Below are 21,593 nucleotides of genomic sequence, written 5' to 3'. Positions count from 1 at the left end.
AATAGACATCATTATTTGCCTCTTGGTTGGACAAAATCTTTTTAAATTGGATTATATTAAGAGTAGTGGATGTATTTTCATCAAACGTTTAATATCAATGAAAAGTGAAAGTGAACATGTATCCAACTAATAGAGAATTGGATAAGTTTATACCATCATATGTGATTATATAGGAGTTAAAATGGCATGGTAGAGGTACATTTATTGATATAGAAAGGTGTCTTTGGTATATGAAATTTTTCAAAGCAGTATGTGTAAGATACCATATTATGGAGCTCATAGAAATATATAACATAATTTTTTATATGACAGTATTTTAGGCCAGGCACAGTGGCTCACGCTTGTAATCCCAGCACTTTGGGAGGCCGAGGCAGGTGGATCACCCAAGGTCAGGAGTTCGAGACCAGCTTGGCCAACATAGTGAAACCTCGTCTCTACTAAAAATACAAAAAATTAGCCAGGCTTAGTGGTGGGCGCCTGTAATCTCAGCTACTCAGGAGGCTGAGGCAGGAGAATTGCTTGAACCTAGGAGGTGGAGGTTGCAGTGAGCCGAGATCCCGCCATTGCACTCCAACCTGGATAACAGCGAGACTCTTGTCTAAAAAAAAAAAAAAAAAGACTGTGTTTTAGTTTATATCTCCTTAATCTGTCTTTTCACAGGTTTTCATAAATATTCACACTACATTCATGTAAAAGCCTAATAACATATAATGTCACTTTTGAGTGACATAATTAAGGGAATTTTTTTATACCTTCAAAATGTCTTTAAACTTTTTTTAAGTGCTGTAAAGTATTTTATGATACAAACAGTAGAATAAGCACTGTATTACTTTGATAATTGAGGAAAATCAATGTTGATTTAACTTATTAAAATATACATACAGGTTGAGTATCTTTATTTATTTATTTTTGTTTGTTTTGTTTTGTTTTGAGACAAGGTCTCGCTCTGTCGCCCAGGCTGGAGTGCAGTGGCACAATCTCGGCTCACTACAACCTCTGCCTCCCAGATTCAAGCAGTTCTTCTACCTCAGCCTCCTGAGTAGCTAGGATTATAGGCGCGTACCACCACCCCTGGCTAATTTTTGTATTTTGAGTAGAGACGAGGTTTTGCCATGTTGGCCAGGCTGTTCTCAAACTCCTGACCTCAGGTGAGCCACCCACCTTGGCCTTCCAAAGTGCTGGGATTACAGGTGTGAGGCAGCGCACCTGGCTAGGTTGGGTATCTTTAATCCAAAATCCCAAACCCGAAATGCTCCAAAATCCAAAACTTTCTGAGTGCTGAAATGATGCTCAAAGGAAATGCTTATTGGAGGATTTCATATGTTTGGATTAGGGATGTTAAACTGGTAAGTATAATCAAAATATTCCAAAATCAGAAAACATTTGAAATTTGAGACACTTCTGGTCCCAGGCATTTTGGATAAAGGATACTCAGCCTGTGTATAAAAGTGCACATAAATTAGCCAGGCATGGTGGCATGTGCCTGTACTCCCAACTATTGAGGAGGCTGAGGTGGGAGAATGGCTTGAGCCCAGGAGTTCAAGGCTGCAGTGAGCCATGATCACACCACTGCACTCCATCCAGCCTAGGTAACAGAGCAAGACTCTGTCTCTAAAAAAATTAAATAAACAGAACATTACTAGCACTCTAGAAACACCCTCCCATGTCCTCTTCTAGCCAATCACCTCTCTCCCAAGGGTAACCACCACTGTGATCACAACAGGAAGTGCATAGTATGTACTCTTTTGTGTCGGCCCTTTTCACTCAACATTGTTTATAAGATTCATCTATATTGTTGTGTGAAGTTGGAGGTCATTCATTCTCTTTATAGTATTTCATTGTGTGACTATAACATGATTTCTTCTTTCATCTGTTGCAATTGGATCGTTTCCAGTTTGGGGCTTTGATTGATGCTGGTGCTGTAAACATTTTTAGTGTATGTCTTTTGGTGAACATGTAACCATTGCTGGGTATATACCTAGGACAGAATTGTGAGACCACAGGGTATGCATATGTCCAGTTTTAGTAATGCTGCCAACAATGTTACAAAGTAGTTGTACCAATTTAAACACCTACTGGCAGTGTTGACGTTACAGCTGTTTCACATAAAGTTTTTTTTTTGATGATTTTAATAAAATATCATTTTCTTTTTTTATTATTATACTTTTAAGTTTTAGGGTACATGTGCAAAATGTGCAGGTTAGTTACATATATATACATGTGCCATGCTGGTGTGCTGCACCCATTAACTCACATAAAGTTTTTTTTAAATTTTAGTGACAATTTTAGTCATTTTCCTAATTGAAAGTATCATAAGTAATCCATAAATTTGAAAAAAATGTTAACTACTCTGATAAAAAAGTTTTATAGTTTCCTACTTTTAAGCAAAATTCCATAGGGCCTGGTAATTGTAGTTTCAACATTACTTGCAGTTTCAGTTAGTAAATAAATATTAAGCCTAGTAAGTATAATTTAATATTGTCAAATAATTTGGAAAATACCATGGGTACTTAATTGATTTTACCAAATTTCCATGGAACAAACAAGGTTGGCTATTTTTTGGATTGATATTTTGAAATACTAGTACAGGAATATCATTGTTAGTTGAATTTTTAGCCTTAGAAAACAAATGGAGTTTAGATAGCTAAAGTATAATTTATTTGTGATTTAATAATGGTATGGAGTTAGGGCTATGATAGTGAAAACACCCAAGAATGTTTTATACTTTTAAATTTTAAAAATTGAAATGACACTTGGAATAACAATTGCCTTTTAGGTGATGTGGCAGTGAAAATGTTGAATGTGACAGCACCTACACCTCAGCAGTTACAAGCCTTCAAAAATGAAGTAGGAGTACTCAGGTGAGCTTGTGTGAATTACTCTTTTCCAGAGAAAGAAGTTATTTTTATTAGCTCCTGGTTCCCAGTGGTAGCGACTATTAGCTTTACAGATTTACTCAAAATGGATAAATTTATAGAAACAGAGTATGTCTGAGTATATTTTTGTCTTTAACCACATTCTTTTAAGTAGTATGCAATGTTATATGGTATGGCTGATAGAATACTTAATCCTAGACTGAATTAATGGAAGTATAGTATTCTGATAATATAAAGTAATAGTTCTACTTATGAAAAGAATACTCTCCAATTTTAAGCTTATCAGAATACATTTAGAGGTGGTATTTAGTCCTGGGCTCTGGAATTTTAGAAACATTGACAAACTAGGATATGTCTAGTGAGGACCACCTAAATAGGGAAGATTCTAGAGGTGTAATGGGGGAAAATAATCAACAGAACTGAGGATATTTAGTTCACAGAAGGCTGTTATGTTCAAGAGAGTGCACAGTTATTCCAGAGTGTGGAAAAAAAAGTTATTCCAGAGAACAGACCAGGGAAGCAAGCCAGAGGTGAAAGTTGTAAGAAAATGATTTTGTCTCAACACTTGGAAACTTTATAATACCAGAACCACTTAAATAAAGATATGAGAGTCAGCTACAACTGAGTGATGAACTTCCCGTAGTTGAAGGTATTTAAGCAACCTCTAGTTGCCTGTCAGATATATTTAAAAATATATCTCTGCATAAAGTAGGAGGTTAGACTTGGCAATTGCCAGTCTCTTCTAAATGTATCCTTTTGTTGCCTTTTAAAAAAAAAAAAAGCCTTTTCTGACAACATTTTACCGATAGACTACTTTGGTTCTCTTTTGTAAGAATTGCTAAAGTTTGTCGACATTTAATATTTACTGTCACATTTCTTTGTACAGGAAAACACGACATGTGAATATCCTACTCTTCATGGGCTATTCCACAAAGCCACAACTGGCTATTGTGACCCAGTGGTGTGAGGGCTCCAGCTTGTATCACCATCTCCATATCATTGAGACCAAATTTGAGATGATCAAACTTATAGATATTGCACGACAGACTGCACAGGGCATGGAGTAAGTTCCATTCTGTTAAATGTCTTGTAAATTATTTTTGAAGACCATTGAGGATGTTTTAAAGGTTTTGGCTGCTATTCTTTTGGATTGCATTTTAAATTACTGTCCAGGAACATAAGGATGCTAACTAATGGCTGGTAAATAATATGATACTAAAAAATAAATGTCTCTGATTAGTGCAGCCTTCAGAACATATATCAAGTATTTGATAATAAATACATGACTGCAAACTTAGGCTTAGCACTCAGTGATTGAGCTAAGCAAGAGAGGTTCAGAAGATAGAAACAGCAAAAACCTACTAAAAAGTTGTTAGCAGTTGTTGAAGTAAACAGAATGGTTATTAGTTACTTTTTCAAATCAGTTTCTCTGAGTGCCCGTATTTTTGGTTGCAAAATGGTCAGTTAATAAAGTTAAAGTGAAAAATCTGCATTCTGACCCTTTTTGAGGATTTCAGAGTGAGTTCATATCTGTTGAATTTTGCTATGCAATTTAAGGAGTTATTTTATAAAGTTTACCATAAGCTAATATGGGGAACTGACTTTGAAGGATAAATTTTAAATTTTGCAACTCTTAAGTGCAAATGAATAGGTAAATTAAAAGGTAAAATTAAACAAATTTTGAAAGCACTTAGGTGAAAATTATAAACTCAGTAAAATATGAATTTGAAAGCTCTGTGAGAAGTTTAAAAATAGGTATGATCTTAATTTTGTTTTTTACAAATTGCTTTCACTTACATAGATTATTATGTCATTTAATCTTTATAATGTTATGAAGGAGCTCTTTTTTCTTTTTACAGATAAGGAAATTGAGGCTTTTAAGTTCCTTGTCTAAGGGCACACATTTAATAAGTGGCACCAAAGGTGTTTAACTCAGGATTTCTGACTCCCAATCCAGTATTCTTTCCCCGTAACCACTATGCTACTTTTACATTACAAAATTAGAATAAAAGAGTAAAAGGGTATATATGTACTAACACCTACAACTCTGAGTATTGCTCCTAGCAAGTAAGTGTAGAGCCAAGACTCTAAACCAGATCTGGCTCTTAGATCTTCCAACTATACCACCTTCTCTTTCTCAAAACTAGGCAATATATCTATAATTTAGATTGTTTACAAGCCTATATTTGGCCAAAATACTTATTACAGCAAATTATTACCTTATTCAGTAACACTCCCACTTACCCCTAGACTTGAAACAATCTCAACGTTTCAGATAAGTTAGAATCTCTGAATCTGTTCGAATCTAAAGGCTTTTAAATAATTAAAATCTTGGCCAGGCACAGTGGCTCACACCTGTAATCCCAGAACTATGGGAGGCCGAGGCAGGCGGATCACCTGAGGTCAGGAGTTCAAGACCAGCCTGACCAACATGGAGAAACCCCGTCTCTACTAAAAATACAAAATGAGCCAGGCACAAGCCTGTAATCCCAGCTACTTGGGAGGCTAAGGCAGAAGAATCACTTGAACCCGGGAGGCAGAGGTTGCAGTGGGCCAAGATCACACCATTGCACTCCAGCCTGGGCAACAAGAGCAAAATTCCATCTCAAAAAAAAAAAAAAAAAAAAAAAGAATTAAAATCTTGGGAAGAGTAAACCATGGCAAAGATTGTGAACATTCAGTGAGAAACAAAGGCTTATTCTCTTCCCACACCACTGGTCTCTTTGCAATTTCTTCAGCAGGCCAAGCGTGTTCCTTCTTTAGGACCTTTATGTTTGTTATATTCTCTTTAGGATACACATGCCACAAATATCCTTGTGTCTCGGTTCATATGTCCCCTTTTAATAGAAACCCTTGCTCACCTTATATAACTAACATGTCCCCACATCACTCTGTCACTCTCTATACCCATAGGCTTGATTTTCTTTATAACGCATAGCTCCATCTGACTTGTTTGTTGTCTTTTATCCCCACTAGAATGCAGGCTGTATGAGAGCAGGGGCTTTTTTTCATTATTTTATGCCTAATGCCTAGAATGGGACCTGGCATACTCAGTACATAACTGTTAAATGAAAATGATTACACACAACTGCATATTATTGATAGATTTACCTTTCAGAAGAAAGAGATGCCAAATCCTTCTCACATCACAACTGAGAAATGTGGCTGGGCATGTTGGCTCACACCTGTAATCCCAGCACTTTGGAAGGCCAAGGTGGGAGGATTGCTTGAGCCTAAGAGTTCAAGACCAGCCAGGAAACATAGGGAGACCCTCATCTCTGTAAAAAATAAAAAATTTAGCAAGGTGTGGTGGCACTTGCCTATAGTCCTAGCTACTCAGTAGGCTGAGGTGGGAGGATCACTTGAGCCCAGGAGTGTGAGGATGCAAGGAGTCGTGATTGTGCCACTGCATCCAGCCTGGGTAACAGAGCGAGACCCTGTCCCAAAACAAACAGGCTGGGTGTAGTGGCTCATGCCTGTAAACCCAACACTTTAGGAGGCCGAGGTGGGTGGATTAAGTCAAGAAGTAACAGTAAAGAAGAACATTATCAAATTGGAATAGTGCTGCAGTCTGAAGAACAGTCAGTGAAGAGGTGATATATTTTCAAAATATCACTTTACAGTTTGGGATTATCAGTGTAAACTTTAGTCATCTACTCTGAAACACTTTGGTTGTGTTTTTAAATAGATCTTACCGTTTAACATGATGCAATGAGTGTACGATAGTATGAACATAGATCATTCCATTCAGTTTATCCTAGATTTTAGTAACTGAAAAAGTATTAATTCCAAGTTTTAAGCCCTCCAGCAGGGTATACTTTTTAGTACCAGTTTAAAATTAACCAAGGAGGATATAGTTTCTTTTCTCTTTTTGTTTTGTCTTGTAAGATGATAACATACAACTGGTTAAATGTACTGACACATCTTCAGTTTCTGAAGGATTTGGCAGGTTGAAACTCCTCTTATTAACAGGGCTATGAGTTTCAGATTAAGGTGACAGATTTTTGCTCCTTCCTGGAACTCCACTAAAACTGTAATAAAGGAATTTTTTTTAAAACATGGATACATAAGGATGGGGATAACAGAGAGGAATGAGACAATATCAGCAACATTTTGAAAGCTGGAGAGCAGGTGGAAAAGTGATCATAGACTTAGACCCCAAAAGGCTAAATGATCAGTCGGCAGTGGGGAAATGAAAGCCAACCTGGTTTATACCGTAGAATCCTCAATTCTCAGGAATTGGCAATATCAGCTATCTCAGGGGATGAAAGGGTTAAAATGAAAGGCCTGTTTGAAAAGCTGTTATTTCTCTAAATCTGTTCTCTTACTCACCAGGTAACTGCTCCGTCCCTATCCTAGCAGTAGACTGGAAGTTTCTTCTCTAGAGAGGGGAAAATAAATATCTCTGGACTGGGAGACCCTAATCTATGTCTAGGACATGGATATCTTTCCCAAAACATGGGGATTTGATGACTGTGTGCTTACTAAATGATGAAGGGAGATTTCCCCAGCCCTCTCTTTTTATTTGATTCCCAACATGCTAGCAGCCAAACCTTACTCTTCCTGCAGGAGATTCAAAGAGTCTTGGGTGAATTTTACCAGCTCAAGAGGAAAGACCCAAAGAAAGTGACATCAGGGATTCCACCTAGATTACTGTATAGTTCAAAAATAGCAAGCCCATCTGTATGCTTAAAGCCTGCAGGCAGCTTGTAAGTCCCTCACTTAGTCTAAGTAAGAGTATCGCTGGATAACTAGATATTGGTTGGGAAGTCTTATGCAAATAAGAGAGACTGTAAAACACATAGAGAAAAATAGGCACTGGGAGAAACACATACAATGCAAGATTATCTCTCCCCTGCCTCACCCCACCTCCAAAAAACCTATCAGTTTTCTCAGAGGGAGAAAAGATAACTTTATGTCCATTAAACAGGAACAGAGGTTTTCTAAGGAACATTCATATAACAGCAGCAACAAAATGCTAAAATGTTGATATTTACAGTACACTGGAAATTATGTCCTTTGCAATTATTTAAACGTAACTTTTAAATGTTAATTTAAAAGGAGTTACATAGTTTCTCAGAATTCTTTTAAGGGGTGTTCAGCAAAAAAAGTTTTAAAACTATTATGTTAAACGCTATATGGTTTAATATTAAATTCCTATATTATGCAACATAATTCGGAAGGGACACTTAGATAAATTTTTTACAAACCAAGTTACATAAAATATGTATAATTAATTGGAACACATAACCAGATTGCATCAGTGAGTCTTGAAGTGGATATTCCTGTTTTCTTCTCTAGTGTCAATGACTAAAGCACACTATTTTCACTACTTTTTTTAAATTTTGAGACAGAGTCTCACTCCTCTGTCACCCAGGCTGGACAGGCTGGAGTGCAGCGACACTCTCTCAGCTCGCTGCAACCTCTGCCTCAAGTGATCCTCCCACCTCAGTCTCCCTAGTAGCTGGGACTACAAGGGCGCACCATCACACCTGGCTCATGTTTTTGTATTTTTTGTAGAGACGGAGTTTCGCCATGTCACCCAGGCTGGTCTCAAACTCCTGGGCTCAAGCGAGCCACTGCCTCCGCCTCCCACAGTGCTGGGACTACAGATGTAAGCCACCAGGCCCGGCCTATTTTCAGTACATTTGATTGAACTTTGTTGTTGTTGTGGTGTTGTTGTTGTTGTTGTTGTTGTTGTTGTTGTTGTTGTTGTTGTTGTTGTAGTTAAACAATCTGTTTTAATCAGGCTGACAGATGTTAGAACAAACAGGATGGTCCTAGGGGTCATGAACTGGTTCTTCAAATCCTAACTGTTGCTGCTGATTTTGTAACAGATTTTAACGTATCTATTGACTTCTGGTCACTCATTTCAGCCTCATGTTTGATTCTCTGTTTTAATTTCCACCTATCTATTCCCATGGATCAAATGACACAGATGGAATTCCTTACATACCTAATTTTTCCTCCCTATTTCCAATACTATTCATCTTGAATGCCAACCATAGTTTCATCTTGAGGGCTTTGTTTTGGAATTATCTCCAGAAGCTATTCCCAGTTAGAAGCCTGGTTGGATAATTAATATTGCTTCTTAGCTCCCTCCAGCTCTCTTTCCTTCTGTCCCCTGGCTCTACCCTGAGCACAGATGATAATTCTCTGTGACCATCACAGCCACCATCTTACTGTGCCTCCTTTCAACTCTTCATGTCTATATCCTCTTCCCTGACCAGCATCATCTCACAAAGGACTGACCAAGCCAGATATAGTCTATAGCTAGACAATAAGGCTATAGGGTATTTAAATAGCCTCTTAATATGTACTTTTACAAAGCCTTTATTTCGGAATAGCCTGCCCTATGTTGAAAGTGATCTTTTCTGACTGCTCACCAAAATTCATTCTAAAGTCTCTGGATATAAGCAGAATAGGAACAAACGGATTCATTTTATAAAGTGCTAAGGTTGCAGTTAACTCATAAGATAAAACCTTTAATAATTAGAAAAGTTAGTCTGGACACGGTGGCTCACACCTGTAATCCCAGCACTTTGTGAGGCCAAGGCAGGAGTATTGCCCGAGCCAAGGAGTTCAAGACCAGCCTGGGCAACGGCAAAACCCCGTCTCTACAAAAAATACAAAAATTAGCTGGATGTGATGGTGTGCACCTGTGTTCTCAACTACTTGGGAGGCTGAGGTGGGAGGATCACTTGAGCCCAGGAAGTCGAGGCTGCAGTGAGCCATGATTGTGCCACTACACTCCGCCCTGGATGACAGAGCAAGACCCTGTCTCAAAAATAAATAAGAATAATTAGAAAAGTTGAATCATTAGGACTTTCAAATGTGTCACCTTTATTGGATTACAGAATATAAGCAAAAAATGGATGGGTAACATTTTTCCTGTGTGGTTCTGTCTTCCATTTGTACCTCAGTGAAAAACTATTTCTGATTCCTAGGTTTACTTGAAAAGGAGCAGAGCTGTTCTAATGGTAGATAATTATAAACTCACTCTGAGGAATCAGGGTTGGTAAAGTATGTTTTATCGTCTTCTTTTTTTTTTTTTTTTTTTTTTTTTGAGATGGAATCTCACTGTCACCCAGGCTGGAGTACAGTGGCACTACCTTGGCTCACTGAAACCTCCGCCTCTCAGGTTCAAGTGATTCTCCTGCCTCAGCCTCCTGAGTAACTGGGATTACAGGCACCCACCACCACGCCTGGCTAATTTTGTATTTTTAGTAAACAGGGTTTCACCATGATGGCCAGGCTGGTCTTGAACTCCTGACCTCAAGTGATCTGCCCGCCTCGGCCTCCCAAAGTGCTGGGATTACAGGCATGAGTCACTGCACCTGGTCGGTTTTATCATCTTTTCACCTGCCAGTCATTGATTCATCCCAAGGACCCAGGTATCTTAAGAATACTGTTACTAAAGAAATTCCAGGAATGGTCAGTACATCGTGCCTTTTTTTTTTCTTTTGGCAGGCCTTATAATTTCAGTATAATATTTATGGTATGATTTTGAATTTAACTTAATCAGAAAATTAAGTATTAAATCACAGAGGCACATAGAAAAAGTTACAGCCTATCGATATATTTACAGAAGCATTATATTCTCAAAATAAGATGATTAAAAATAATTTGGAGATAAATCCTTACAATTTACTTTGTTTTAAACAATGATGAGCATGCCTCTTTTACTCATAAGTGAACCCAGTTGAAGATAGAAGGACTAATGAAAGCTGAAAAAATGGTGAACATATATTAGTGATTGATAATAATTCTAAGTGGCCAAAGAATATTTAATTATAGTGAACATAATTTTCTGGTGGGTAAAAATAATAATAGGGTGCTGATAATAATAATAATCAGAAAATGCAAGGTAAAACAAAAAGGTACCACTTTCCACCCACTGGAATTGGCAAAATGCCTGAGTTCTGATAAGATCAAATGTTCATAGAATTAGAGGAATTGCTTCCTGGGTCATTTCTGATGCAACCAGCCACCTTAACAGCATTCTGGAAGTAGCTGTTAAAATAAGAAAATGCTTGTTCTAACCCCAAGAAATATTAGCTTTTGTTCCAAGTCATGTATACAGAAAGAGATGTATTATAGGAAAAAATATAATAGTGAAAAATTGGTCTGGATGCAGTGGCTCATGCCTCTAATCCCAGCACTTTGGAAGACTAGGGTAATAGGATCACTTGAGGCCGGGAGTTTGAGACCAGCCTGGACGACACTATGCGACCCTGACTCTATGTAAAACTTAAAACATTAAGGACATTTTTTTAAAAAAAGAAAAACTTATTGAAAAATTGGAAACATGTTCATCAGGAGAAGACTTGATAAATAACATATTGGCACTTACATACAGTAGAATCGTATATAGTAGTTAAAAGTGGATTATATATGTATCAACATAAAGCTTTAAAATATTAATATTAAGTGAGAAAAGCAAGCTGCAGCATGAGACCACTTAAAAATTTTTAAGCAGAACATTTTTTACATTTGGGCTTTAAAAAGTGGTATATATGTATATATGTAAAAGTACTGAAATAAGGATTAGAAAGCAAAGATCAAGTAACATAGTGATTATCTCCAGGAATCAAGTACAAACTTTGAAAAAAGACTGGAGGTGGCCGAGCGCGGTGGCTCATGCCTGTAATTCCAGCACCTTGGAAGGCCAAGGCGGGTGGATCACTTGAGGACAGGAGTTCAAGACCAGCCTGTCCAACATGGTGAAACACCATATCTACTAAAAATACAAAAAATTAGCTGGGCATGGTGGCCGGTGCCTGTAATCCCAATTACTTGGGAGGCTGAGGCAACAGAATCGCTTGAACCCGGGAGGCGGAGGTTGCAGTGAGCCAAGATGGCACCACTGCACTCCAGCCTAGGTGACAGAGCGAGATTCTGTCTCAAAAAAAAAAAGACTGGAAGTGTTTTAGTCCATTTTCTTTACTATAACAGAATACCTGAGGCTGGGTAATTTGTTGTTTTCTGCAAAAAGAAACTTATTTCTCATAGTCCTAGAGGCTGGGAAGTCCAAGGGCATTGGTGCTAACATCTGCTGGGCTTCTGGTGAGGGCTTTCCTACTGCATGGTAACATGGTGGAGAAGCAGAAGAGGGAGTGGGCACACACAAAAGGGGCAGAACACAAGGGACGACCTCACTCTATAGCAACCCCCTTTCACAGTAACTGTAGAAGTCACTCCTGGCCAGGTGTGGTGGCTCATGCCTGTACTACTAGCATATTGGCAGGCTGAGGAGGGAGGATTGCTTGAGCCCAGGAGTTTGAGACCAGCCTGGGCAACATAGTAAGACCTCATCTCTACAAAAAAATTTTTTTTAATTAGCCAAGCATGGTAGCACACTCCTGTAGCCCCAGATACTCTGGAGGCTGAGGCAGGAGGATCACTTGAGCCCAGGAGTTTGAGGCTACAGTGAGGCATGATTGAGTCCACTGCACTCCAGCCTGGGTGACAAAGTGAGACCCTGACTCAAAGAAAAAAAGAGGTCAGTGACTCCTGCTTTCATGAGGGCATTCCTCATGACCCAGACCCAAATGCCTCTTAAAGGTCCCACCAACTCTCAACACCATTACACTGGGGCCAAGCCTCCACATGAGTTTTGTGGGGACAAGCCATATTCAAACTGTAGCAGGAGGCAAATGTATAAAAGTTTTAATGGGTCTGATTATGGTAAGAATATGAGTGACATTATCCTTTGCTACTGCAGTTTTTTAAAATTTCAAAATAAAACATGTTACGAGGAAATATGTAATCATTATAGGAAATTCAGAAAATGTAAACATAAATAAAAAGCACCAGTAATCCACCATCAAGAGATAACTGTCATTAATATTTTGATGTGTATTGTGTATCCTTTCAGAGTGATGTGTTTTAATACTATACACAATGGTTTCTTGCTGTTGTTTTAAATCATACTGGGTTTGCCTTTTTACTCTTAAATATCTCTACTGGTCAATAAATATCTGATACCAGCTTTGCTACATACTGTTAACTCACTGTGTCCCCCTTTTCTTTATGCCAACTATGTTCTGTGGGGTTTCTTAAAATATACTGTTATGTATTTAGCAATGATATGCACTTACTATGTGTCAGACATTCTGTGTACTTTATATACATTACCTCATTTACTCCTCAACAACCCTGTGAGGTAGCAGCTTTTATTATATCCTTGTTTTATGGATGAAGAAACCTGGTTATGGAAGGGGCAAGTAACTTGCCCCAGGTACTTCAGCTCCAGGGTGTATTCCTTTAACCATTAAAGCATGTTGTTTCCCCAACTTATTCAGTCCCTTCGAAAACTTCAAGTAGACCCTTAATGTTATAGGGCAGTTATACTTTCAGTTTCCTAGTTCATTCACTGTCCTCTTTTAGACACTGTCATACTGCCTCAAAACCTCATATCCTTAAGCCTCTAAAACCTCTTCTTCAAGAAATCAGCGATGACATTGCTTGCCATCTCTTTAAGACAGTTGGAAGTAACCATTATGACATCTACCCACCTGCCTGCATTCATACCAGGTTCTTCTGCCTTATCACTAGTAAAAGCCAATCCCTCCATTTGTATACTAGATTCCATCCCCTTACCCCTACCCAGAGACATCTTTTGAGTAGATCTCCCATCTTGTTTATCATCAGTTTTTCCTTTCCTACTGAATTTTCTCCTATTTTAAAACATCTTTTGGCTGGGCGAGGTGGTTCATGCCTGTAATCCCAACACTTGTGGGAAGCTGAGGCGGGTGGATTGCTTGAGCTCAGGAGTTCAAGATCAGCCTGAGCAACATAGTGGAACCCATCTCTACCAAAAAATACAAAAATTAGCCAGGCGTGGTGGTCTGTGCCTGTGGTCCCAGCTACTTGGGAAGCTGAGACAAGAGGATCTCTAGAGCCTGGGAAGATGAGGCTGCAGAGAGTCAAGATCGCGCCACTGCATTCCAGCCTGGGTGACAGAGCAAGACTCTGTCTCAAAAATAAGTAAATAAATAAAACATCTTTCACTGAGTGCAATGGTTCACACCTGTAATCCCAGCCCTTTGGGAAGCTAAGGTGGGAAGATCACTTGAGCTCAGGAGTTGGAGACCAGCTTGGGTAACAGAGTGAGTCCTTGTCTCAGAAAACTAAAGTAAAATTTAAAAGTAGGGCAGGTGTGGTGGCTCTCACTTGTAATCCAAGCACTTTAGGAGGCTGAGGCTGGTGGATCACTTGAGCCCAGGAGTTTGAGACCACCCTAGGCAACATGGCAAAACCCGTCTCTACAAAAAATACAAAAATTATCCAGATGTGGTGGTGTATGTCTGTGGTCCCAGCTACTCGGGAGGCTGAGGTTACAGTGAGTGGAGATTGCACCACTGCACTCCAGCCAGGGTGACAGAGTGAAACCCTCTCTCAAAAAAAAAATTAAAAAGTAACAATAATAATGAACCATCTTTCTTATGCACATTTGGCAGAATGTTGACATTTGTGGAATCTACGTGGAAGGTGTGTGGGTATTTCCATTTTTCTGTATGTTTATTATTTTCTTTTTTGTTGTTGTTTTGTTTGTATTATTATTATACTTGAAGTTTTAGGGTACATGTGCACAATGTGCAGGTTAGTTACATATGTATACATGTGCCATGCTTGTGTGCTGCACCCATTAACTCATCATTTAGCATTAGGTATATCTTCTAATGCTATCCCTCCCCCCTGCCCCCACCCCACACTAGTCCCCAGAGTGTGATGTTCCCCTTCCTGTGTCCATGTGTTCTCATTGTTCAATTCCCATCTATGAGTGAGAACATGCGGTGTTTGGTTTTTTGTCCTTGCGATAGTTTACAGAGAATGATGATTTCCAGTTTCATCCATGTCCCTACAAAGGACATGAACTCATCATTCTTTATGGCTGCATGGTGTATATGTGCCACATTTTCTTAATCCAGTCTATCATTGTTGGACATTTGGGTTGGTTCCAAGTCTTTGCTATTGTGAATAGTGCCGCAATAAACATATGTGTGCATGTGTCTTTATAGCAGCATGATTTATAGTCCTTTGGGTATATACCCAGTAATGGGATGGCTGGGTCAAATGGTATTTCTAGTTCTAGATCCCTGCGGAGTCGCCACACTGACTTCCACAATGGTTGAACTAGTTTACAGTTCCACCAACAGTGTAAAAGTGTTCCTATTTCTCCACATCCTCTCCAGCACCTGTTGTTTCCTGACTTTTTAATGATTGCCATTCTAACTGGTGTGAGATGGTATCTCATTGTGGTTTTGATTTGCATTTCTCTGATGGCCAGTGATGATGAGCATTTTTTCATGTGTCTTTTGGCTGCATAAATGTCTTCTTTTGAGAAGTGTCTTTTCATGTCCTTTGCCCATTTTTTGATAGGGTTGTTTGTTTTTTTCCTGTAAACTTGTTTGAGTTCTTTGTAGATTCTGGATATTAGCCCTTTGTCAGATGAGTAGGTTGCGAAAATTTTCTCCCAGTTTGTAGGTTGCCTGTTCACTCTGATGGTAGTTTCTTTTGCTGTGCAGAAGCTCTTTAGTTTAGTTAGATCCCATTTGTCCATTTTGGCTTTTGTTGCCATTGCTTTTGGTGTTTCAGACATGAAGTCCTTGCCCATGCCTATGTCCTGAATGGTATTTCCTAGGTTTTCTTCTAGGGTTTTTATGGTTTTAGGTCTAACATTTAAGTCTTTAATCCATCTTGAATTAATTTTTGTATAAGGTGTAAGGAAGGGATGCAGTTTCAGCTTTCTACATATGGCTAGCCAGTTTTCCCAGCACCGTTTATTAAGTAGGGAATCCTTTCCCCATTGCTTGTTTTTCTCAGGTTTGTCAAAGATCAGATAGTTGTAGATAATGCGGCGTTATTTCTGAGGGCTCTGTTCTGTTCCATTGATCTGTATCTCTGTTTTGGTACCAGTACCATGCTGTTTTGGTTACTGTAGCCTTGTAGTATAGTTTGCAGTCAGGTAGTGTGATGCCTCCAGCTTTGTGCTTTTGGCTTAGGATTGACTTGGCGATGCGGGCTCTTTTTTGGTTCCATATGAACTTTAAAGTAGTTTTTTCCAATTCTGTGAAGAAAGTCATTGGTAGCTTGATGGCATTGAATCTGTAAATTACCTTGGGCAATATGGACATTTTCATGATATTGATTCTTCCTACCCATGAGCATGGAATGTTCTTCCATTTGTTTGTATCCTCTTTTATTTCATTGAGCAGTGGTTCGTAGTTCTCCTTGAAGAGGTCCTTCACGTCCCTTGTAAGTTGGGTTCCTAAGTATTTTATTCTCTTTGAAGCAATTGTGAATGGAAGTTCACTCATGATTTGGCTCTCTGTTTGTCTGTTGTTGGTGTATAAGAATGCTTGTGATTTTTGTACATTGATTTTGTATCCTGAGACTTTGCTGAAGTTGCTTATCAGCTTAAGGAGATTTTGGGCTGAGACAATGGGGTTTTCTAGATATACAATCATGTCATCTGCAAACAGGGACAATTTGACTTCCTCTTTTCCTAATTGAATACCCTTTATTTCCTTCTTCTGCCTAATTGCCCTGGCCAGAACTTCCAACACTATGTTGAATAGGAGTGGTGAGAGAGGGCATCCCTGTCTTGTGCCAGTTTTCAAAGGGAATGCTTCCAGTTTTTGCCCATTCAGTATAATATTGGCTGTGGGTTTGTCATAGATAGCTCTTAATATTTTGAGATACATCCCATCAATACCTAATTTATTGAGAGTTTTTAGCATGAAGGGTTGTTGAATTTTGTCAAAGGCCTTTTCTGCCTCTATTGAGATAATCATGTGGTTTTTGTCTTTGGTTCTGTTTATATGCTGGATTACATTTATTGATTTGCGTATATTGAACCAGCCTTGCATCCCAGGGATGAAGCCCACTTGATCATGATGGATAAGCCTTTTGATGTGCTGCTGGATTCGGTTTTCCAGTACTTTACTGAGGATTTTTGCATCAATGTTCATCAAGGATATTGGTCTAAAATTCTCTTTTTTGGTTGTGTCTCTGCCAGGCTTTGGTATCAGGATGATTCTGGCCTCATAAAATGAGTTAGGGAGGATTCCCTCTTTTTCTGTTGATTGAAATAGTTTCAGAAGGAATGGTACCAGTTCCTCCTTGTATCTCTGGTAGAATTCAGCTGTGAATCCATCTGGTCCTGGACTCTTTTTGGTTGGTAAGCTATTGATTATTGCCACAATTTCAGATCCTGTTATTGGTCTATTCAGAGATTCAACTTCTTCCTGGTTTAGTCTTGGGAGAGTGTATGTGTCGAGGAATTTATCCATTTCTTCTAGATTTTCTAGTTTATTTGCATAAAGGTGTTTGTAGTATTCTCTGATGGTAGTTTGTATTTCTGTGGGATCGGTGGTGATATCCCCTTTATCATTTTTTGTTGCGTCTATTTGATTCTTCTCTCTTTTCTTCTTTATTAGTCTTGCTAGCGGTCTATCAATTTTGTTGATCCTTTCAAAAAACCAGCTCCTGGATTCATTAATTTTTTGAAGGGTTTTTTTTGTCTCTATTTCCTTCAGTTCTGCTCTGATGTCAGTTAATTCTTGCCTTCTGCTAGCTTTTGAATGTGTTTGCTGTTGCTTTTCTAGTTCTTTTAATTGTGATGTTAGGGTGTCAATTTTGGATCTTTCCTGCTTTCTCTTGTGGGCATTTAGTGCTATAAGTGTCCCTCTACACACTGCTTTGAATGTGTCCCAGAGATTCTGGTATGTTGTGTCTTTGTTCTCATTGGTTTCAAAGAACATCTTTATTTCTGCCTTCATTTCGTTATGTACCCAGTAGTCATTCAGGAGCAGCTTGTTCAGTTTCCATGTAGTTGAGCAGTTTTGAGTGAGTTTCTTAATCCTGAGTTCTAGTTAGATTGCACTGTGGTCTGAGACACAGTCTGTTATAATTTCTGTTCTTTTACATTTGCTGAGGAGAGCTTTACTTCCAAGTATGTGGTCAATGTTGGAATAGGTGTGGTGTGGTGCTGAAAAGAATGTATATTCTGTTGATTTGGGGTGGAGAGTTCTGTAGATGTCTATTAGGTCCCCTTGGTGTAGAGCTGAGTTTAATTCCTGGGTGTCCTTGTTAACTTTCTGTCTCATGTTGACAGTGGGGTGTTAAAGTCTCCCATTATTATTGTCTGGGAGTCTAAGTCTCTTTGTAGGTCACTAAGGACTTGCTTTATGAATCTGGGTGCTCCTGTATTGGGTGCATATATATTTAGGATAGTTAGCTCTTCTTGTTGAATTGGTCCCTTTACCATTATGTAATGGCCTTCTTTGTCTCTTTTGATCTTTGTTGGTTTAAAGTCTGTTTTATCAGAGACTAGGATTGCAACCCCTGCCTTTTTTGGTTTTCCACTTGCTTGGTAGATCTTCCTCCATCCTTTTATTTTGAGCCTATGTGTGTCTCTGCATGTGAGGTGGGTTTCCTGTATGCAGCACACTGATGGGTCTTGACTCTTTATCCAATTTGCCAGTCTGTGTCTTTTAATTGGAGCATTCAGTCCATTTACATTTAAAGTTAATATTGTTATGTGTGAATTTGATCCTGTCATGATGATGTTAGCTGGTTATTTTGCTCGTTAGTTGATGCAGTTTCTTCCTAGCCTCGATGGTCTTTACATTTTGGCATGATTTTGCAGTGGCTGGTACCGGTTGTTCCTTTCCATGTTTAGTGCTTCCTTCAGGAGTTCTTTTAGGGCAGGCCTGGTGGTGGCAAAATCTCTCAGCATTTGCTTGTCTGTAAAGTATTTTATTTCTCCTTCACTTATGAAGCTTAGTTTGGCGGGATATGAAATTCTGGGTTGAAAATTGTTTTCTTTAAGAATGTTGAATATTGGCCCCCACTCTCTTCTGGCTTGTAGAGTTTCTGCTGAGAGATCTGCTGTTAGTCTGATGGGCTTCCCTTTGTGGGTAACCCGACCTTTCTCTCTGGCTGCCCTTAACATTTTTTCCTTCATTTCAACTTTGGTGAATCTGACAATTATGTGTCTTGGAGTTGCTCTTCTCGAGGAGTATCTTTGTGGCGTTCTCTGTATTTCCTGAATCTGAATGTTGGCCTGCCTTGCTAGATTGGGGAAGTTCCCCTGGATAATATCCTGCAGAGTGTTTTCCAACTTAGTTCCATTCTCCCCGTCACTTTCAGGTACACCAATCAGACGTCGATTTGGTCTTTTCACATAATCCCATATTTCTTGGAGGCTTTGTTCGTTTCTTTTTATTCTTTTTTCTCTAAACTTCCCTTCTTGTTTCATTTCATTCATTTCATCTTCCATCACTGATACCCTTTTTTCCAGTTGATCGCATCGGCTCCTGAGGCTTCTGCATTCTTCGCGTAGTTCTCGAGCCTTGTCTTTCAGCTCCATCAGCTCCTTTAAGCACTTCTCTATATTGGTTATTCTAGTTATACATTCATCTAAATTTTTTATTATTTTCATTAAAAAAAACTTGTGGGGTCCTTCCCTTGATCCTGCTTCCCTCTTCAGTTATTACCTCATTCCTCTTCTTCCTTCGACAGTAAAACTTCTCAGAAGACTTGTTGGTATTCACTGTCTAATTGCTCTCCTTCCTTTTTATCTTGGACCCCACTCAAACCAGGCTTTTGCCCCTGCTGCTCCAGAAAACATCTTTTTTTTTTTTTCTCTCAAGGAAGAGTCTCACTCTGTCCCTCAGGCTGGAGTACAATGGCGTGATCCCAGCTTACTACAACCTCCGTCTCCAGGGTTCAAGTGATTCTCCTGCCTTAGTCTCCCAAGTAGCTGGGATTACAGGTGCACACCACCACACCCAGCTAATTTTTGTATGTTTAGTAGAGACAGGGTTTCACTATGTTGGCCAGGCTGGTCTGGAACTCCTGACCTCAAGTGGTCTGCCCATCTCGGCATCCCAAAGTGCTGGAATTACAGGCATGATCCACTGTGCCTAGCCAGGAAACAGCGTCTTAATATGATAGTTACTGGTGGCCTCCATGTTGCTAGATCCAGCAGTAAAATTCTCAGTCCACAGTTTATTTGACCTGTCAAAAACATCTGATACAGTTGATCACACACTTCTTCATGAAACAGGTTCTTAATCCCTTGTTTAATTGTGTTCTTAGTTTCTTGCTGCTCAGAATGTGGTCTGAGTAGCATCTGTACCACCTGGGAGCCTTTTGGAAATGCTAAGTTTTAGATACCACCCCAGACCTGAATCAAAGACTGCATTTTATCAAGATCCCTAAATGATTCGTGTCCATATTAAAGTGTGAGAAATACTGCTTTCAAGCATATTCTCCTGATTACCCTTCTACTCACTCTCTACTCCTCAGCTGGTTCCTTCTCTCCTTCTTTGGTGTTTCGTGGTTGGACAAGTCATTTAAAATACCTGTAATCAGGGCCGGGTGTGGTGGCTCACGCCTCTAATCCCAGCAGTTTGGGAGGCCAAGGCAGATGGATCACTTGAGGTCGGGAGTTCAAGACCAGCCTGACCAAAATGGTGAAACCCCATCTCTACTAAAAATACAAAATTAGCTGGACGTGGTGGTACTTGCCTGTAATCCCAGCTACTTGGGAGGCTGAGGCGGGAGAATCACTTGAACCCGGGAGGCAGAGGTTGCAGTGAGCCAAAATCGTGCCATTGCACTCCAGCCTGGGTGACAAGGGCAAAACTCCGTCTTAAATAAATAAATAACCTATAATCAGAACCAGCAATACAAAGTATTATCAAGGATAGAGAACAACTGGAACTCTCGTACATTGCTGGTAAAGATTTTAAATGATACAGCCATTTTAGGGATTAGGTTGGCAGTTTCTTTTAAAGTTAAATTTACCATTTGTGCAATTCTAATCCTACCTAATTACCCAAAACTAATGAAACCATCAGTCAACAACAAAGACTTGTATATGAATACAGCATCTTCTTCATATTTGCCACAAACTAGGAACAACACAGTGTCCAATAAGTAAATAGATAAGTTGTGATATACCCATACCCTGTAACACTGCATGCAGCCAGTGCGTGAATCTCACAATTGTTTTGCTGCGCAAAAGAAGCCAGGTGATTCTGTTTATATGAAATTTGAGAAAAGGCAAAATTAATCTGTAGTGACAGAAGTCATTATCAATGGTTTCCCAAGCCTAAGGGGGTGTTATTAATTGCAAAAATGTATGAAGAAACTTTCTGGGGTGACGGATATTCTTTATATTGATTGTGACTGGTCATTACACAAGTGTATGTGTGTGCTGAAACTTTCAAAACTATCCATGTAAAATGGGTGCATCTTGTGTGTAAACTGTACCTCAGTAAATTTCAGTTTTTAAAAGTGAAAAATACCTGATGGCTTACACCTATAATTCTAGCACTTTGGGAGGCCGAGGTGGGAGGATGGCTTGAGCCCAGGAGTTCAAGACCAGCCTGGGCAACATAGTGAGACCCATCTATACAAAGCAGTTTTTTAATTATCCAGGCATGGTGGCGCCCACCTGTAGTCCCAGCTACACAAGATGCTGAGTTGGGTGGATCTCTTGAGCCCAGGAGGTTGAGGCTGCAGTGAGCTGTGATCATGCCACTGTACTCCAGCCTGGGCAAGAGAGCAACACCCTGTCTCCAAAAAAAAAAGTGAAGGAAACTAAAAAATCAAGGTAAAAATAGAATTTAGGCCACTATGGAGCATAACTTTAAAATATGTGAACTTTACCTATTGGATATTTTAATTATTTTTAAAGTG

The 21,593-nt window shown here is 39.2% G+C and overlaps 1 protein-coding gene across 5 annotated transcripts in view; it reads left to right on the top strand.

Moving 5' to 3' along the window:
• BRAF (B-Raf proto-oncogene, serine/threonine kinase) overlaps nt 1–21,593 on the top strand; it is a 212,593-nt gene that overhangs the window by 151,825 nt on the left and 39,175 nt on the right. For all 5 annotated transcript variants that reach the window (XM_055346424.2, XM_055346426.2, XM_019031132.4 and 2 more), the window contains 2 exons: nt 2,777–2,861; nt 3,763–3,939. In XM_055346424.2, coding sequence (XP_055202399.1) covers nt 2,777–2,861; nt 3,763–3,939 — 262 coding nt within the window. The remainder of the gene's footprint in view (nt 1–2,776; nt 2,862–3,762; nt 3,940–21,593) is intronic.

The sequence above is a fragment of the Gorilla gorilla genome, chromosome 6, assembly GCF_029281585.2.
Source record: "Gorilla gorilla gorilla isolate KB3781 chromosome 6, NHGRI_mGorGor1-v2.1_pri, whole genome shotgun sequence".
Classification (NCBI taxonomy): Eukaryota; Metazoa; Chordata; class Mammalia; order Primates; family Hominidae; genus Gorilla; species Gorilla gorilla.
The sequence above is the reverse complement of the archived record's forward strand: the minus strand, read 5'-3'. Positions and strand labels throughout refer to the sequence as shown.